The sequence below is a fragment of the Indicator indicator genome, chromosome 4 (genome assembly GCF_027791375.1).
Source record: "Indicator indicator isolate 239-I01 chromosome 4, UM_Iind_1.1, whole genome shotgun sequence".
Taxonomy (NCBI): Eukaryota; Metazoa; Chordata; class Aves; order Piciformes; family Indicatoridae; genus Indicator; species Indicator indicator.
This window is the reverse complement of record NC_072013.1, coordinates 32520927-32539017: the sequence shown is the minus strand read 5'-3', so window position 1 is coordinate 32539017 and position 18091 is coordinate 32520927. Positions and strand designations below refer to the sequence as shown.

General features: G+C 44.2%; 1 protein-coding gene across 1 annotated transcript in view; it reads right to left on the bottom strand.

Annotated features, from left to right (window-relative positions):
- DDHD1 (DDHD domain containing 1) overlaps positions 1-18091 on the bottom strand; it is a 76485-nt gene that overhangs the window by 2617 nt on the left and 55777 nt on the right. The window contains exons 8-12 of the mRNA XM_054400679.1: positions 13814-14076; positions 11070-11145; positions 4497-4646; positions 2926-3178; positions 658-840 (exon numbers count right to left, since the gene is read on the bottom strand). Coding sequence (XP_054256654.1) covers positions 658-840; positions 2926-3178; positions 4497-4646; positions 11070-11145; positions 13814-14076 — 925 coding nt within the window. The remainder of the gene's footprint in view (positions 1-657; positions 841-2925; positions 3179-4496; positions 4647-11069; positions 11146-13813; positions 14077-18091) is intronic.

The following is an 18091-nucleotide window of genomic DNA, read 5'->3' as shown; positions in this document are numbered from 1 at the left end:
TCATCATGTCCAACTGTTAACACTATCACGTCACTGCTAAACCATGCCCCTCAGCACCACATCTACACGGTGTTTAAATACCTCCAGGGATGGGGACTCCACCACTTCCCAGGGCAGCCTGTTCCAGGGCTTTATGATCCTTCTAGGGAAGAAATTCTCACTAATATCCAACTTTAACCTCCCTTAGCACAACTTAAGGTTGTTTCCTCTCATCCTGTTCCTTGTTACCTGGGAGAAGAGACTGACTCCCACCTCACTTCAACCTCATGTCAGGGAGTTAGAGAGAGTGAGAAGGTCTCCCCTTACCCTCTTTTTCTCCAGGCTAAGCAACCCCAGTACCCTCAGCAGCTCCTCATAAGAATTGTGCTCTAGACCTTTCACCAGCTTCAGTTGCTCTTCTGTGGACATGCTCCAGTACCTCAATGTTCTTCTTAGAGGTCAAAAAAAAAAAAATTAAAACAAGAACAAAGAGTCAGTCATTGGACAGTCTTAAGATATTGAAGAACCAAGCTCAGCTTCAGTATTTATCATGCTAGAGCAAACCAAACTAACCAAATAGTGACATATTTTATTATAGTATTTCCAGCCTCTCAACACACATGGAGCCCACCCAAGCTCTTGTTTCCACACACTTTGTAAGGTGGCCTCAGCACTAACCTGTGGGTTCGAGAAACCCCGAGCTGCTGTGTGGTAAAGGCGGCGACCCAACAGTTGTGGCCTTTTTGTCATCTCCCTCAGCTCCATCTTTTCCTGTCTCCAGTGTCTGTGGGGTGGTTGTGCTAGATCTTCCAAACCTGGAGAAAAGCATCCCACCGAGGCCCTTCCCGATACTCGCAGCTCCTGTAGTTGGCATGGAGGAAAAAACCCAAACACAAACAGAAGGGCAGCTACATCAAACAGCAAATTTAAGTCACTGTGGCACCTATGAATTACAGTTGAATGACAGATGAGGGAAAACACCATTCATGCTTTTCTAGGGTGGGAACAGCTTATCTGACTTCAGTGTCCACTGTTTATCGTGAGGCTAATCTAGCGTAGGAGCAAAGGCTATAATTTGGAAACTGTAGTTAGGGGAACAAAAATACATGAGAAGACTCCTGCAGCAAGAAATGTGGGACTTGTACAGAGCAGAGTAATTCCTCTGGTTTAAGACTAAGATCAAAATGCTCTATAACAATGTTAGTACCTTCTGCACTTAAGAATTCCATCCCATTTAAGATATTTGTCTCCATAAGGGTCTTTCTGTTGACATCAGCCTATCGACACTGGGAAATGCTCTGTCATCCTGCAAAGGGACTTTTTTTGGTTGCCCAGGAAGAGGGGTGTAAAAGTTAAGACCAGATCTGCCATGTTTTCTCCCGACTTTGCTGCCACCTTATGGACAAGCCATTAAAGTTACTATAGTTAACACAGCAAAAAGCAAGCCTGCTTTGAAACATAACCTACTTCTACTTAAGGACTTGACTTGTTTGGGAAGAATCCTGGCACCAGCTTTCTTCCAAATCCCACACAGAGAGCTAAAGAAAAGCCTTGAGTCAACAACAACTGTAAGTGCATGCTCAAATGTAAGCTCCAGTAAAAGTGAATTTAGGCTCACTTAAACCAGGGCTCATTTTGAAACAGAAAGCCAGGAAGAGACAGACTTGGCATTAAACCAGCCTGAATGTCCTATGGTGAAATCGTGAGTTAAATATAATAGCTTACACAAAGTGATTTTTCTTCTATTTGCCAAAATTAAAAAATGCAGTCACAAACCAAACTTTAATTTACTTTTTCCCCCCCATAGAATGGAAACTATTAAATCACCAGGATGTTGCTTCCTTAAGGCAGACAGCAACCAAATTCATAGAATGGTTTGGGTTGGAAGGACCTTCCAAGATCATCTAGTTCCAACCCTTTTGCCATGGGCAGGGACACCTTCCACTAGACCAGGTTGCTCAAGGCTTCATCCAACCTGGCCTTGAACAGCCCCAGGGAGAGGCATCCATGACCTCCTTTGGCAACCTGTTTCAGTGTCTCACCATCCTCACTCTAAAGAATTTTGGCCTAATCTCCAGCCTAATATTGCCCTCCTTAAGCTTCAAGCCATTGCCCTTCATCCTATCACTAGCCCTTGTGAAAAGTCCCTCCCCAGTTTTCTCATAGCCCCCTTCAGGTACTGGAAGTCTGCTACAAGGTCTCTGTGGAGACTTCTCTTCTCCAGGCTGAACAGCCCCCAATTCTTTCAGCCTGCCCCCATATGGGAGGTATCCCAGCTCTCTGATCATTTTTGTGGCTTCCCCTGGACCTGCTCCAGCAGTTTGATGTGCTTGTGCTGGGGTACCAGAGCTGAATGCAGTACTCCGGGTGGGGGTTCACAAGAGCAGAGTAGAGGGGGAAAAATAATCTCCCTTTGTCCTGCTGGTCACACTTCTTTTGATGCAGTCCAGGACATGGTTGGCCTTCTGTTGCTCCAAGTGCACACTGCCAGCACACACTAAAGCAGCAAGAACATAAACTCCCTGGTCTACATCCTCTCCCTACAAGCTTTGACTCCAGCATACACAAACTGTCTTTTCTTCAAAGGAACTATCAGCTGGGAGTTAAACAAGCCATAAACTCACACATAACCTTTATAGGCACAACCAAGAAGGTTTGAAGTGCTTGTGGTTGCACCTCAACCACCACACCACAAAGCACTGAAGCTCTACAAGAAAAGTCTTACACATTCTTTACAGTAAAGGTAGTGAGACACAGGAACAGGTTGCCCAGGGAAGTTGTGGATACCCCTTCCATAGAGGTATTCAACGCTAGGTTGGGTGAGGCCTTGAGCAAGCTGGTCTAGTGGAAGGTGACAGAGGAGGTGGAGCTAGATGATCTTTAAGGTCCCTTCCAACTCAAAGCATTCTATGAATCTGTAAAACAAAGGAGATCAAGAGGAGTTACCTAATATACTTGCTTTGCCTATATTTGTTATAGACTCCCCATAGTGCCGTCGAACCATGACTGGAGAAGTAGTTGGGCTCGGTACTGCCGAAACGCTCTCGCTCTCTGTAACTGAGGTAGGTTCTTTTGTTGGGTTGAGGAAACTTGGCTTCATATGCTCATAGGGGAGAGGGTTTGCAGTGTTGTACCAGTGGATCTGGACAGGCGAAATGTTGCTGTAGTGCTTCAGAATTAAAGGTTCTAACCTATAGGCCTGCAAGAGTAATTCAGGAAAGAACATCATGAGTGGCAAGGCTGAAAAACATCCCTCCCCATACAGAGTCCTGTCCAACCACAAATCCAAAACATCTAAGGCATGGAGCCTAGAATCTGTCAGAATGGCGGCGCTATGTTCACTTCTATTTTCCCAGTCTGGAAGATAGATTGGCTGTCCAGTTGCTTGTGCATTCCTTGTGGCACATTGACCTGCAACACTACTTCTATTTCAGCATGTTTGGAACACACAAGTTACCATCAACAGATGTTGGTCATCATGGATGGACAGTGCAAATTTTAAAGAGTCCAGCTGCTTCTGCACAATGCAACAGAGAGGGAGGAACTGGCCACGTAAACATGTTGTCTGATGAGTCTTCATTGGTCCCACACCATGGTGTGCTTATTAAAACCAATCATTTTCTATTGATTCATCATTTTTCTTTCATGTAGAAAAGCATTCTGCAGTTCTTTCTCTTAAAGCTGACTAAAGTTACTATTTCCAGAATGGGATCACAGATTGCAGCCTGACCAGCCATCCCGAATGTCCCAGGGGAACTGAGGTTTTGGAGTAGCTGGAGCTGAACAAGATCTTGAGATGGGCAGATCAAGCATGTTTGGATTGAAGTCTGAAGATACTCAGATTCAGGCAGAGTTTAAACACAAAATTACCCCCAGTTTATTATTCTAAGATAAGCATGAAATCCCAAATCAAGCTTGCATCAAAGCAGTTGCCAAGGTGATAGAGATCAAAGGCTCCTTGATAACAGCAAACACTGGCTATCTATAGAAGAGTATAAGGACAGGGTGAACCTATTCCAGTCCTGCCCTTCCAAATATGGTCCCATCCTCTACCAACCTGTTACTCTGGACCCTTTGGGGAAAAAAACTCCACAATATCAGTGGTTTTGTTTTTCTATAGCATCTTGTAAACTGCTTGTGAAGCCTTTTTTTTAACATCAGTAGTATCTTTGAGCAGCTGATGCTTAATAGAAGTCACTAAGTTAAATACAAGCTGGAACTTGACTGAGAAGGATTATTTCTTATGTCTTTGGAAACCAAAAAAGGCAGAGTAATCTTTAATCTTATGCTTATTAACATACGAAGGGAAGCAAAGTATCTGGTACTTAAGGCAATTCTCTTTAGGAACTGTTATTCTACAGTTACAACCCCCAAGACATTGCAGGATGACCATTAACAAATAGTCCTGTGCTGGAACATCCTTGTGCTGATTCACACCTTTGAAGAGCACACATTAGCACACTGCTGATGCTTAAAAGTAGTCAAGGTAAAAGCTTGCAGCTGCAATTAAAACTCACCACTGGATCTGTGGGATGAAAAATATTTAGCAAGCGGTTACAAATTGTCCTGGGCAGAATATGGTCTTGACTGCCACTGTTTCCTGGACGGATGCCACGCAATGCCAAAAACACTGCCAGTGGAGATCCCATGCAGAAGAAATTCTCAACCTAAAGAGAGATTTGATCCACGTTAACAAGGATGGAAATAACGCTTTAAACGTGGCTGGGTTTGAGTTCCCTCTTTCAATTGACTTCTCAGTTTCAACTGAGGGACTTCCACAGTATTAGTAAGTCAGAACAGGGAAGACCACTATAACATAGATATAACATGAGGGTCAAGTTTCCTGTGTTCCATTGCTGTGAGAACAGCTATGTGCTGTGGCACTACAGCAGTGGAAAACTGAAAAGCAAGTCAGATATCGGAACTGAATGTAACAGTGTGAGAGCTGAAATCCCCCCGCCCCGACTATAACCAGGCTAGCTCAGTCTGGAAGCAAATGCAAGCTGTTATTTACAAGCAAATCTACAATCTATGATGAAATGCAATGAATATGTACAAATATACACTATTCACAACATTTACAAATATATACAATCAACAGAAAAGCACAACCAAGCTCGCTTTGCTTCCCCCAAAGAGGGGACCTCCCAAGGGGCCTCTCCTCCCAGACCCTCCCTGGCAGAAGGCAGAGTTAAGCAGCAGAGAGGCTGTTAGACTTAGCTTGCCAAGGTCAGTGTGTTATCTTCAACCAGAAAAGACGAAGCAGCAGTCAGACAGCCCAGCAAGTTGCAAACTGCCCAACTCTGTTTTGAGTAGGGTTTCTTAAACATTTCTCTCTCTCCAATGGAAGTGTTTAGTACAATCATTATTTTGCTGTGTTACACCCAATAGTGACTTATTTACATTCCTTCGCTTTCTCTGCTTGAACTTTGCAAAGAAAAATTAAAAAGACAGTTTCAAACCATCACACTGAAAGAGGTCAACCAACACTGGAAAGGCTGGAGCAAGAAGAATTTGGAAGACACTAAGGAAATGTGGTGAGTTTTGCAAGATTGAAGACTGATTTCTCATGAAACATCCCAAAGCTTACCATGTCCTTCATCTTAACCTAACCAAGTATTCCATAGTTTGTTTTGCTGCACACAAAGGAAGTAGAAATGCAAGCCACACTGAGCATTAAAGGTGACCTAGAGAATTCTTGTAGCAGTCACATGCATACAGGCTGGTGTTGGGTACACCTCCTAAAACACCTCTTGATATGTCAACAGAATGGTGCTTCTCAAAGTGCCACCATGTCAGGAGCCACTGCCAAGGGACAGGTACAGCACACTGACAGACTCTGTGTGCTGCTCTCATGTCATCTAAAAGGACTGCCTCTAGCTCTGAGAGGCAACTGAGTAAACCTGACCTGCAACTGCTAACCCATCTGACAGAGGTCACTGAACATAGAACCACAGGATTCTTTTGGTTAGAAAAGATCTTTAAGATTGAGTTCTTTACCTGTACCAAGTCTGCTGCTAAGCCATATCCCTCAGCACTGCATCCCTGCATCTTTGAAGCACCTCCAGGGGTGGGGATTCAACCACCTTCCTGGGGAGCCTGTTCCAGTGTTTGAGAACCCTAACACTGGAAGGTGATAACCCTAACCTGGACTGGCACTCAACAGGGACCCAGAGATGAATGGGTCTGTACCCCGTTACTAACCCTCAGCAATCAGCTCCTAGAAACACCGGATGCAAAACTCTGTAGTTATAACATAGAATCATAGAATTGAAGGGACCTTTAAAGGTCAAGTCCAACCCCCCTGCAGTCAGAAGGGACATCTGCAACAGGATCAGGTTTCTTAGAGCCCCAACTAACTTGACATGGAATAATTCCAGCAAGGGGCATCTACCACCTGTCTGGGCAACCTGGGTCGGTCAGCATTTCACACTTTCATAAGCCAGCATTATTTTTTAACCTTCAAAGTATTTTCTTCTATGAAAAATAAACTCCACCATTGTCCTGGTTTAAGGCTGGACAGATCCTCTATTGCCTTGAGAGGGGCAAAAGAATGATACACAAATGGACTGGAAAGTGATGGAAAGTTTAAATGAAAAAAACAATTAGTGTTTTACAGAAACTACAAAGCATAGTGGCAAAGATATCTCAAAGCATACAGAGTCCCTTGCACCTTACCTAAAGGCCTCCCAACACTTCCCTTCTCCCCAGCTAAGGGTCTACCCAAGAAAACCCAGGGATCTTTCTTCCCCCTCAACTGCTAGGCTAGTCCAGGCTGGCCAGGTCTGAGATTTGTCCCCTCGACCCCCATCCTGGCATCAGACCTAGAGAGGCCTAAGAGGCCTTAAGATACTCCCCCACCATGACCTGATCAGGAGCATCTCCCACGGGAGCAGAGAGGGAAGAAAGAGGCAGAGAATGACTTTGCAGAGGAATTTAGAGGGTGCAGGATTTATGGGTAGAAAGAGGCTGTTTCCTGTGTCTACCTTTATGGGCTGGACACTCGGGACACCAGAGGTGTAACTTACGTGGCAGCAACAGGAGGCACCCAGCCTAAACTGCCACAAGCGTTATGAGACCTTCACTGCAACTTGCCCAGTTTGCAGGGCACTGCAGCTGAGCAACTCCTAGTGTGCTGCTACTGAACCAGCACGAGAAAGCTGCATTCTTGCTAAGTGCATGCGGAGGATGGTTGGATTCCCATGTGCCGTCTCTATACATCAGCACATGGAGCGAGGGTGTAGAAATAATGGTCTGTTTCATCTATCGGATTCCAGCACCGCACAAAACATTCCTCCTCCTCTGACTTGGCTCTGGTACCCCACCTCTTCCTTCCAAAAGAATAGGAACAAACATCTCGGTCTTCAGCAAAGCTATTCAGTGTCATATGCTGCAAAGCTCTGCTCTGTCATCTCCATTGTTCCTTTAGTCTAGTCAAAGCTTCTCTCCTTTCTTAGAATGAAGCTTTACACAGACCCTTCCATCCTTGCATTTTGGACAAAAAAAGCTTTCTCATCTTCAGATACAACAGAAACTGATATTCACCGTGCAATCCTTTGAAGTGAATAAGCAACCTTTAGCCCTGTCCATCTGATACTCCTGTATCCACCACCTGGAACACACAACTATGGGCTTTCTGCTTCAGAAAGAAATCAGAAAGCCACTACCAGCTTACGCTTGCTAGCAGATTCTTGAAAGATGCTTTTATGATTTCCCCTTAGCCAACTGCAGACTAGGCCAAAATCTCACAAGGTAGATAGTTTTGGTGGTTACATGGTACATGGCTTTTGCTCTCTTGTTTCTGTTCACAGACACGAGATTAACAGTGTTCATGGACAGGAGCTTTCTTCTCGGACAGCACTCTTTGCTATGTATTTTCTTACACACACCAGCCTTTTAGTGTGTTTTTCCAGCTCTGGAAATGCTTACAAAGACAAAGTACCAAGAGATGGGGGCACCTTAATGGGTAGCACCAGACCAACACCAAAGCAGTGAATACTACAAATCAAAATTAAATGTTCCAAAAATAAAGTCCTTCAATTGCAGCCATTAGACTCTCAGTGCTGTTGCAGAGTGGCTGATGAGAAGATTGCCGTAAGATGAAACCCATAGGGAACTAAGGACTAAAATCTTTCTATGAAACATCCATTTTGGCGTTTCTCCTAGAAGCAGGAATGGAGCACTTCACATACACTCCTGTAAGTGTTTAATCACAAGGAAGAAAGGTTTAATACTCAGGCAAACACTTTTTTTTCTGTGTATGATTCATAAACAGAAGACTAAATGAATTTATTTGTATTTTAAGGAGAAGCTGAGCCAAACGGTCATCCATTCACCTTCAGACTGCAGGATTTTCCAAAGTAAATAACCAAAACCATCTGAATGAGCTCACATAAGTGAGGCAGCGTAGGTGAATGTGGGGGAGAAATGAAAGTTGTTTAGTGGTGATGTTAAAACAGAAGACACAGAAGGTGATTACAATTTATGGTTCTGTATTGCCTTTCAGCCCGAGGGATCCCAAATATCCTCCTAGAATGAGGAAGTAAAGATCTCTGCACCAGCCTCTACCTGTTTCTGCACCCAGGAACGCCCTGCAGCTTTGACAAAGGGAGCAAAAACCTCTACAAGTATAACACACAGAAAACTGAACTGGGCAGTGTGTGTTGAACTATATGGCACATTCCGAATTGGATTTAAAGGCTTCCTCTTCTCAGACAAGGCTGTATCCGTTAAGCTCTTGTAATTCTTGTACATGTGCTAAATCACTAGTAATAAAAATAATTTGTGATAGTTGTCAACACTGACAACACTGTCAGATGATGCTACATAGAAACCACAAGGTTAAGGGCTTGAGCTTCTTTCAGAAGAGTTTGTGTAAGCCTGGGTGAATGAGAAGCGCTAAGAAATCCTCCGGCACACTGACAAGCCCAGATATCAATGGATTTCCATATTAGTCCTAGGGAGCAGTGTGTCTTGTCCTCCTCTTCCCAACTGTGACTGAAAATTGACTTTCAACAGCTATCTTCACGCACCACAAAGTCATAAAGACATAGGTATCACATCATCCTTCATGTTTTCATGTTCTTCAGCCCCTTTAACCTTTTCCTCCAACTTCTCTCACGCAGCTGGGTGAGGAGAAGGCTGTGCTTCTACAAAGAGTGTTTGCTTTGCTTCTAAAACACACAGTTCCTATTGATGTAAGTGTATTCAATTATAGCATCTGAAAAGTAGAGGAAGAGAGAAAGATACCTCACCCTCACTTGTCCAATCTATTATTAGAATACAAGACACTTCATACCTTGAGGTTTGTTGGTTTCATTTCTTCCCCAAAGGCTCAGTTAATCACACAGATCCTTTCAACACCAGCCAAGTCAGCTGCTGAATTTGTTCTTGCACTTGCCTTGCCAAAAGCAACCTCTGTACTTGCTCAACATCAGCAAGCTTAACTTTGCTTAATGTAGGACTAGTGACTCTCATCTTGGGAAGCTTAACAGTCCATAAAAGAAGCAACACATCAACAGTGCTGAGCCTTTTTCATGACAGTTAGATGTGCCCATTACAGCCTAAGGAGATCAGTGACCAAAAGGTCCAGTCTCTGGGCTCACACAGACTAAAGTAATTGGTGAATCAAGCATTTGTGGTGAATGGCAAATCACAATCAAGGCAGAGCTCTGGTCTGCCATGAAGAGTCAAGGAGCAGGTAGTTGGTACCTACAAGGCAGTAAGTTCTCTTTCAACAAGCTTGCCACCCTCAGTAAGTTGGACTGGGTTGTTGATGAGCAACTCTCTTTCAATCAGCCTGCTGAAATCCTCTTTTGGCAGAAGCACTTTGCCATCATGTTCATGGAAAGCCCCTCTCTGCCCTCAGAGCTCTGCCTCAGTTATGACAATTGAAGCAATTACAGTCTCCAGACCTCTGGAGATCGTCTAAGCCACCCCCCCTGCTAAAGCAAGGTCACCTAACAGTTGACTGCCCAGGATCACAATATCCAGGTAGCTTTGGAATCTCTCCAGAGAAGGAGACTCCACAACCTCTCTGGGAAGCCTTTTCTAGGGCTCCATCAATGTTTCAATGGAAGTCACTAGTGTAAAGTTTCCCAGAAACAAAACATCTTCCTCTCAGTAAGGGCAAGAGAAGGGAGGTACTGCAGTGGAAAACTACCTAGCAGTAATTTGGATTGACACAGTCCTCCCTTTCATCTTCCCCTCTTTTCCTGCTCCCTCTAAAAGACAACTGTTCATAAAATCTTCAGTTTAGTGGAGAAAAAAATTTCACAGAGCTGGAGGAGTATCAGCCTGACTCCAGCTTCCTTGATGGTAGAGATAATAGCATGACACACACTTCTGAGCAGCAATGAAAAGGAGAAGGCTGTGACAAACTGAATTATGGTTAGCTTTCTTTTTTTTATAGCTCAAGGTTGACCTTGGCTTCTGGGAGTCCTTCTGAACTCAGAAGGAAAGAAAAACGGCAGGTTAAGACACAATCATCTATTTTGTTCTCATCTACCATGTCACATTTTTTATGATTTAAAATCTCAGGATAGTTTAGCACATCCTACCAAGAGGCTAGCAAATGTCTTTTCCCCAACACTGAAAAGTTCTGGCAAATTTGTACAGCTGATTAGCAAGCCATCTATTTCTTGAGACTAGAAGTAACTTGGGCTAACCGTCAGAGCAGAATAATTTGGGAGGAAAATCCACTGCTGGAGGAAATTCAATCAGATTTGCTCAGAGATGTGACATGTTAAAAGTAGTCCCCGAGGAAAATGGATTAGTCAACAAAGCAGAAGTGAAATTGTTTAAGGTGCATGATTAATGTCATTTGCCAAATAGCTTTTACCTTCCCACACAGTTGTCTCTGTGTGTAGTAACAACAATTTATGTATATATTAGTAACAAATAATAAATGAATCCAGGAACATATTTACACACATGGACACACACTTCAACATATTGAAATGATTCTACCAACATCAACTCTAGGGACATGGAAAAACCCCACCCAAACCAGTGAACAGAATCACTCCTATTGCAGGTCTATTTTTACAGCAAGCAGAATATTCAGGAGAAACTTTCTTAAAAATACATACCTTAAATTTTAAGACAGGTGGTTTTGATATGGTGGATGCCTTTAACCCATATAATCTCTCTTCTATCTCTCTCAACCTAGAAAATAGAGATCTTTCTGAGATCCAATAAAAAATGCAGCCTTAACCTCTCTGATCCAAACAGGCATTCCTGTGGGGTCCAACAGTTTTGTCTGCTGGGAAGAGAGAGTGATGGTGTCAGTATTTCTTGGAGGCAGTTCAATTGATTAAGAATCAGTATATGTGAAATCCTCTTTCTCTGACCACAGAAGAAATCAATCAACACTTGACAGTTTCCTTGTTCAGCACTCCAAGCATCTGCCTGCCCTCTTTCCTCAGGAGCAGGTGATTCACCTCCTGTTTCCTTGGTGTTTTTGCAGCTCAATCATCTGGTTTGGTTTCTTTTCTTTATTAAAAAACCAAACCAAAACAAAACACCAAAGCCAGAGAAAACTCCATGGTCCAAGCATTATGGAGCTCTGTATTGTGGGGGAATAGCTGGAGAACAGTGTCCCACCCTTACAACTAGCATTGAAAAAGGGTGGGCACCTTCAGTTAGATGGAATTTAAAAAGCAGCTACAACAAAAAGCACTCATATGGAGTGGCAAAACTGTAACCAGTCCCAACACTAGAACATTACACCCTTCAGAGCAGGAAGACTTCATCTCATAACGGTCATAGGTTCATACAATGGTTTGAGTTGGAAGGGACCTTAAAAATCATCTAGTTCTAACCCTCCTGCCATGGGCAGGAACATCCTCCACTAGACCATGTTGCTCAAGTTCCATGAAAGTGTTACAGAAACAAGTACCTTAAAATTAACCTCTGCCATCCTGGTTAGAAAGAAGCAAGTCTGGAGCTAAAAATTCTCAAAGATTTCCCAGTACAGTCAAAAAACGTTTGTGTGATTCAGTCCTAAAAAAGGAAGGCATGAAGAATACTTGACTATTGTGAACTGCTGTTGAAGGTTTGAAGGTTTCCAGTGCCTGACCTCACACCCTGTGTGTGATTATGCAGTGTAGAATATTTGTAGGTGCTACAACACATCCTGCATAAGCACTTCCAGAAATCCACTCTGTGTTTGCCAACCTTACAGGACCAGAAATCCCCAAGTTACAGGATGTTACCAGCAGATTTTCTATTGTTTCAGGCTGAACTGTGCTAGAGATGTTTCACAAAATGGAGTTACTCTTTCTAGATGGAAGTGCCAGTGTAAAATAGTACTTGGATTACTGTGAATGCAACCTGAGCACCTCAAAGGGTGCATCAGGAGCTGGAACATGAGTGTGAAAATTGTAAATTTTCTCTGATGATATGCTAGTGGTAAGCCTGAAGGATGTGCCTGGACAATTTCATTAGAATCACAGAATGGTTTGGGTTGGAAGGGACCTTAAGGATCATCTAGTTCCAAACCCCCTGCTATGGGCAGGAACACCTTCCACTAGAGCAGATTGCTCTAAGACCAATCCAATCTCGCTCTGAACTCTTCTAGGGATGCAACAGCCACAACTTCTCTGGGTAACCTGTTCCAGTGCCTCACCAACCTTGCAGTGAATAGCTTCTTACTTACATCTAATCTAAATCTCCCCTCTTTCAATTTGAAATCATCACTCCTTATGTTACTGCACTCCCTGATGAAGAGTTGCTCCCCATCTTTCCTGTAGGCCCCATTTAAGTACTGGAAGGCAGCTAGGAAGTCTTTCCACAGCTCTTTGCTTCTCCAGCCTGAACAACCAGCAACGATGTTTCTTACTTCTCTCAGAAAGACTGCACTTTATCCAGCCTTGCAGTTGATAAGAGATGTCCTGTACAATCCATAATTACATAGAATCACAGAATACAAGATTGAAAGGAACCTCAAGGATCATCTGGTCCAACCTTTGATGTACTGATTACAAGCTGTATTAATGTTTCCAAAGTACCACCAACACTACAATAGGTTTAAAGAAAGAACCAAAAAGAACTGTGACCATGATTGATCCTCAGTTCCCCCTGGGAAAACTAAAGCTCAAGCTTCATCTGTGGGTGTCTTAATAGCATTTCAATACCCAGGTTAGGACAGCTAAGTCACCTTAACACTGTGGAGACATCATGATGATCTGCAATGACCAAGAGTCCCTACCAACACTTTCAAGGTGCCAAAACTGAGACCACATCTGTCACAGTGGGCAGTACTGCTTCACACTCCCAACAGCACCCACATTTCTAGATGTGAGCAGGAAGAAGCTGGTAGATGATGTGCAGGCCAGCAGCAACCCCATAAGCCAAATCCCAGCAATTACATCCGTATCCAGTTGGTGGAGCTCAATTTCTTAGGCTCAGCTTGAAAAACTCATTTTGCTCTAGAAACTTGGGAATTTGACTGTTCAGGTTCTGCACAGTATTACAGCTCACTGCCCACCTGTAAGCTACTTTATTGTGCTTCTCCAGTATCTGAAGGGCTAATGGCCTGATCTTCTCCTTTCTTCTTGGCTATGATCTGCTCCCACTGCATCTAGTCAGTGAGCAGTAGCTACTTGCTTGGTTCTGGTACAGCCCATAGGATGTGGATTTAGAGCTCCTATTGTAGTGCCAGCTCCCTGTGCCTGAGCTGAACTCAGTCCCGTGTTTAGCTTTCACCACAGCCACTCAGTGGAAGAACATCAGCCACAACAGATAACAACCATGGTTAAATTCTGGAAACACTCAAAAAGCACCATCTTGAGATGTGGTTTTCTCCTTTGATAATCAGAAGTGGGAGCGTTACCGTTGTTTAGTTATGTAAAGCTCTTCAAGCAAATGTTGCTCCTCATAGCTCATCCAACGGTCTTCAAGCTCCTCCTCTTCCTTCTGCAGCAACTGTTCATAAAGCCTGACTGGGTTCCAGCCAGTCATGATGTCGTAGGTGATGACGCAGCCCAAGGAGTGGGACACAATGGAGACTTTGCCTCCTTTCTCCTCAAACTCAGGATTCCGGGAGCAGAAGAGCGTGTACAGCCGGTTCAGCTCCTGCTGCAGCCCTTTCACCAGCTGTTTCGACAGGGCAAGGAAAGAAAGTTTAATATCAACATCTTACCACTCTTGCTCATATATGCTCATGTACTACACTGACCAGCTTCTCAAGCATGCCTCTAGGGTGAACACAGATAAGTCTCTTCACTTACATTTTGAAGATGAGTAAAATCTAATGGCTAGCAGCAGCAGTTTGGCTGACTGTCACCGACTCCAGCAGTTCATCTCTACCCCCTAGACTCAGCAGCAATGGTCACAGAGGACACCTAGTGACCCTAGAACTACTACACTACATATGCCACAGCACTGCATTGAAAGAAACCCTTAAACAAATGACAGCTCTGCTTAAATCACTTCACAGCATCCTTTGAGGTGAGCAACAGCAAGGTACTAGGTTGTCACTAGTGGTCCATTAGCACAACAATGAGTAATTAACACCACTGAATTTCCCTTACTGGTTGTTTTTCTACTTTTTTTGCATCACTGAATGTTTCTCCTGTGTCAGAGGTTTAGCTCTTTTTTTTTTAACCTAAGCAGGCTGAGCCATACATGGTCTAGAATCGACTCACATCAAGACATACTCTCTCTTCTCCATTTGTTCAAGTAAGCATCAGCATTCATAGAACCATACAATGGTTTGGGTCAGAATTTACCTTCCAAGGTCATCTAGTCCAACCTCCCCTGCAGCAAGCAGGGACATCTGCAACTAGATCCTCTCGCCCTGCACCCCTGCTATTGATCAGCATTGAGAGGATGCCCTCTCAAGACTGCTCTTCTCCAGGCTAAACAGCTTCAGGTGTCCTTTCCTCCTCACAGAGATGCTCCAGGCCCCTCATCATCTTTGTAGCCTCCACTGGACTCTCTCCAGTAGCTCCCTGTCTCTTCTGAACTGGGGAGTCCAGAACTGGACCCAGTCCTCCAGATGTGGCAATACTAGGGCAAAGTAGAAGGGGAGGAGAACCTCCCTCGACCTGCTGGCCACATTCTTCTTGATGCACCCCAGGATACTATTAGCCTAATGGTAGCCAATACATACATATGCAACTTATACAGAATGATATCAATAATCACAAAAATTAGTTTTAGAGAGAAAAGTTGAAAACTCAGATTTTGGAACTAGACAATACATGAAAAAGAAAAGGCAGCTTTGCTTGTGGAACTCAGCGTGGTAACTGAGCAATGCTTTCAGGCTGTGGCAGAGAGGAGGACCAACAAGAAATTGCAAATCATCCCCTTGTTAGCAGCAGGAAATTGAAGCTATAGAAGATGTAATTTGAGCATGATTTTTCAAGAGCCTGAATCATTACTGGATATAAATATGGATGGCACGAGGACTGTCAGCGTTTGAGACACATTTGACTAAGCGAGAATCCACACATCCAACCCCCTGCCTAAAGCACTGTGAAATGATTACCAAAGCCTTACAACAGCTTGGGGAAATCAGGATTTTAATACCTATTCTCGAGTATTTTTGACTGTGACGTTGCCTCATTCTTGTCTTTGGCTCTGTACAGACTTTGGAAACTACTTTCACACATGAACAAGCAGGCAGAGGTTTTAGCAAGAGCTGGAGCTGAAAACAGAAATCAGGACTAGCTTTGGCTGGCTGGAACGTTCTCCACTTAGGAAAGTTTTGATCAAAACCCAGATCACAATAGTGAAGATCTGTTGTAATCAAAGTGTTTTGGGATTCCTGCCAGGAGCTCAGTGAAGCAAGGGAATACTGATAGCCAGCAGCTTGTGTGGCTGGCTGCTGTGGAACCCTCCATGTGAGCCAACACACATCATCCTGCCATCAGGGACCACAACAGGGAACCCATGACCCTCCAGCCATGCAGCTGGCACTCTGGATGGAGTGCTGCCTTCAGGTTTCAAAGCTGGTGGTGTTAAAAATGCCAAGCAAAGTAGTGCTGGATTCATCAAGGCATCCAGCATTCCTGTCAGTACAGCAGGGAAATGAGTAATGTCATCTTAGAATTATGGAATTGTTTTGGTTGGAAAAGACCTTTAAGATCATCAAGTCCAGCTGTTAACCCATCACTGCCAAGTCTACCACTAAACCGTGTCACCAAGCACCACATTTACCTGTCTTTTAAATCCCTTCAGGGATTATATTTTTTTATCCACAGCCTGTCTTTTTGCTCACCCAGAGCTTGATGACAGCTTCTCCTGCTCTCACTGCACCTCCATCCAATGACCTCCCCATTCTGGAAGCCCTTTTCCCTCTGTCTTCCCTGGCATTTCTTACAAACCCCAAGCCTCATTAACTGCCACTCCATGGAATCTATTACGTGCTTAGGAAGCACCTGCTGGTTTCTACCTGAAAACAGGAAAGCAGATGTCATCCAGGAAAACAAAAAAGGGGAATAACAGAATGCAACATGACCAGACCCATCTCACTCTCTTCCCATCTCTCTTCATCTCCTCTCTCCCAGTTCCCACTGTATTTGGGGACCACTCCAACAGCTGTTTCTCCAGCCCCCTTGGCAGTGACATTTTTTGACAGTCCTCCCAGTAGGGCTTGCCTCAAGAAAAGACTACAGTTCCCTTGGGTTGCTGCCCAATCCATACTGCCATCTCCTAAGACTTCTCCCACAGACAAAACAAGCACAAATGTCTCACAAAAGATAAACGTGGCAGCAGTAGATTGAGGAAATTTTTTTTTCCTCTTATTGCAGCTGCTCCCACAAATGCTGCTTGCTGCTCTGACTGCTAAAGAGCAGGCTGCTCACTCTGCTCCATCACCCTCAGCTCTTCCAGGAGCACCAGTGTAACAAACAGCTCAAACCACTGTGACAAAGGGAGCACTTCCTATTCCCTCAAAAAGTCATGTAAAATCCCTTCCTCCCAGCTGACCAGAAACTACCACAGCATTAGTTCAAGCATCAGCTTGAGCACGCTGCAATAGTGGAAATAAAAGTGCAGAAAAATCTTCTAGTGTTCCTATTTTTTCCCCAAGAAAAGTTCTTTCTCCCTGTTCTGCTTTTTAGGGGAAAATTTCTTCCTTTTCCTCCTCGTTTCAGTGCAGAATTCAATAGCTACGAACCTTGTAGTAGTGCTGCAAATATTCCTAGCTACCCAGAGAAAATGAAATACAAACAGAGCAGGGTTTTGCAATGCCTGAAGCCTTTAATATAATCAAATTTCCAAGACTGATTTTATGGCAAGACCTAATGAGGCAGATGAAGCACCCCACAGATCTCAGGCTGGAGAGAGAGCCCTCAGGCACTATTAAAATTTCAGACCTGCTTAATTCTGTTTAATATCTTTATCAATAACCTGACAAGGGGATTGAGGGCACCCTCAGTAAGTTTGCAGACAACACTAAGCTGGGAGGGAGTGTCAATCTGCTTGAGGGTAGAGAGGCGCTACAGAGGGGTCTGGACAGGCTGGATTCATAGGTTGAGGTCAGTGGGATGAGGTTCAATAAGGCCAAGTGCTGGGTCCTGCACTCGGGGTCACAACAACCCTGTGAATGCACCAGACTTGGGGCGAAGTGGCTGGAGACTGCCCAGTGGAAAAGCACCTTCCACCCCCTACCATTCTATGATTCTGTGTGTTGGCTAAATAGCTGGCTAAAAATGAGCCACTGTGTGCCCAGGTGGCCAAGAAGGCCAATAGCATCCCGGCCTGCATCAGGAATGGTGTGGCCAGCAGGAGCAGGGCAGGGACTGTCCCCCTGTGCTTAGCACTGGTGAGGCCACACCTTCCATACAGTGCTGTTTTTGGCCACGCTTCCTCCAAGGACATTGAGGTGCTGGAGTGTGTCCAGAGAACAACGAATGTAATGAAGGGTCTGGAGAATGAGCCTTGTGTAGAGCAGCAGAGGGAACTAGGGTTGTCTAGCCTGGAGAAAAGAAGGCTGAGGGGAGATCTTCTTGCCCTCTACCACTCGTCTGAAAGGAGGCTGGAGCCAAGTGGGAGTAGGTCTCTTCTCCCAAGGAATAAACAATAAGACAAGAAGACATGGCCTCAACTTGTGCCAGGGTAGGTTTAGGTTGGACACTGGGTAACATGTCTTCCTTGAAAGGCT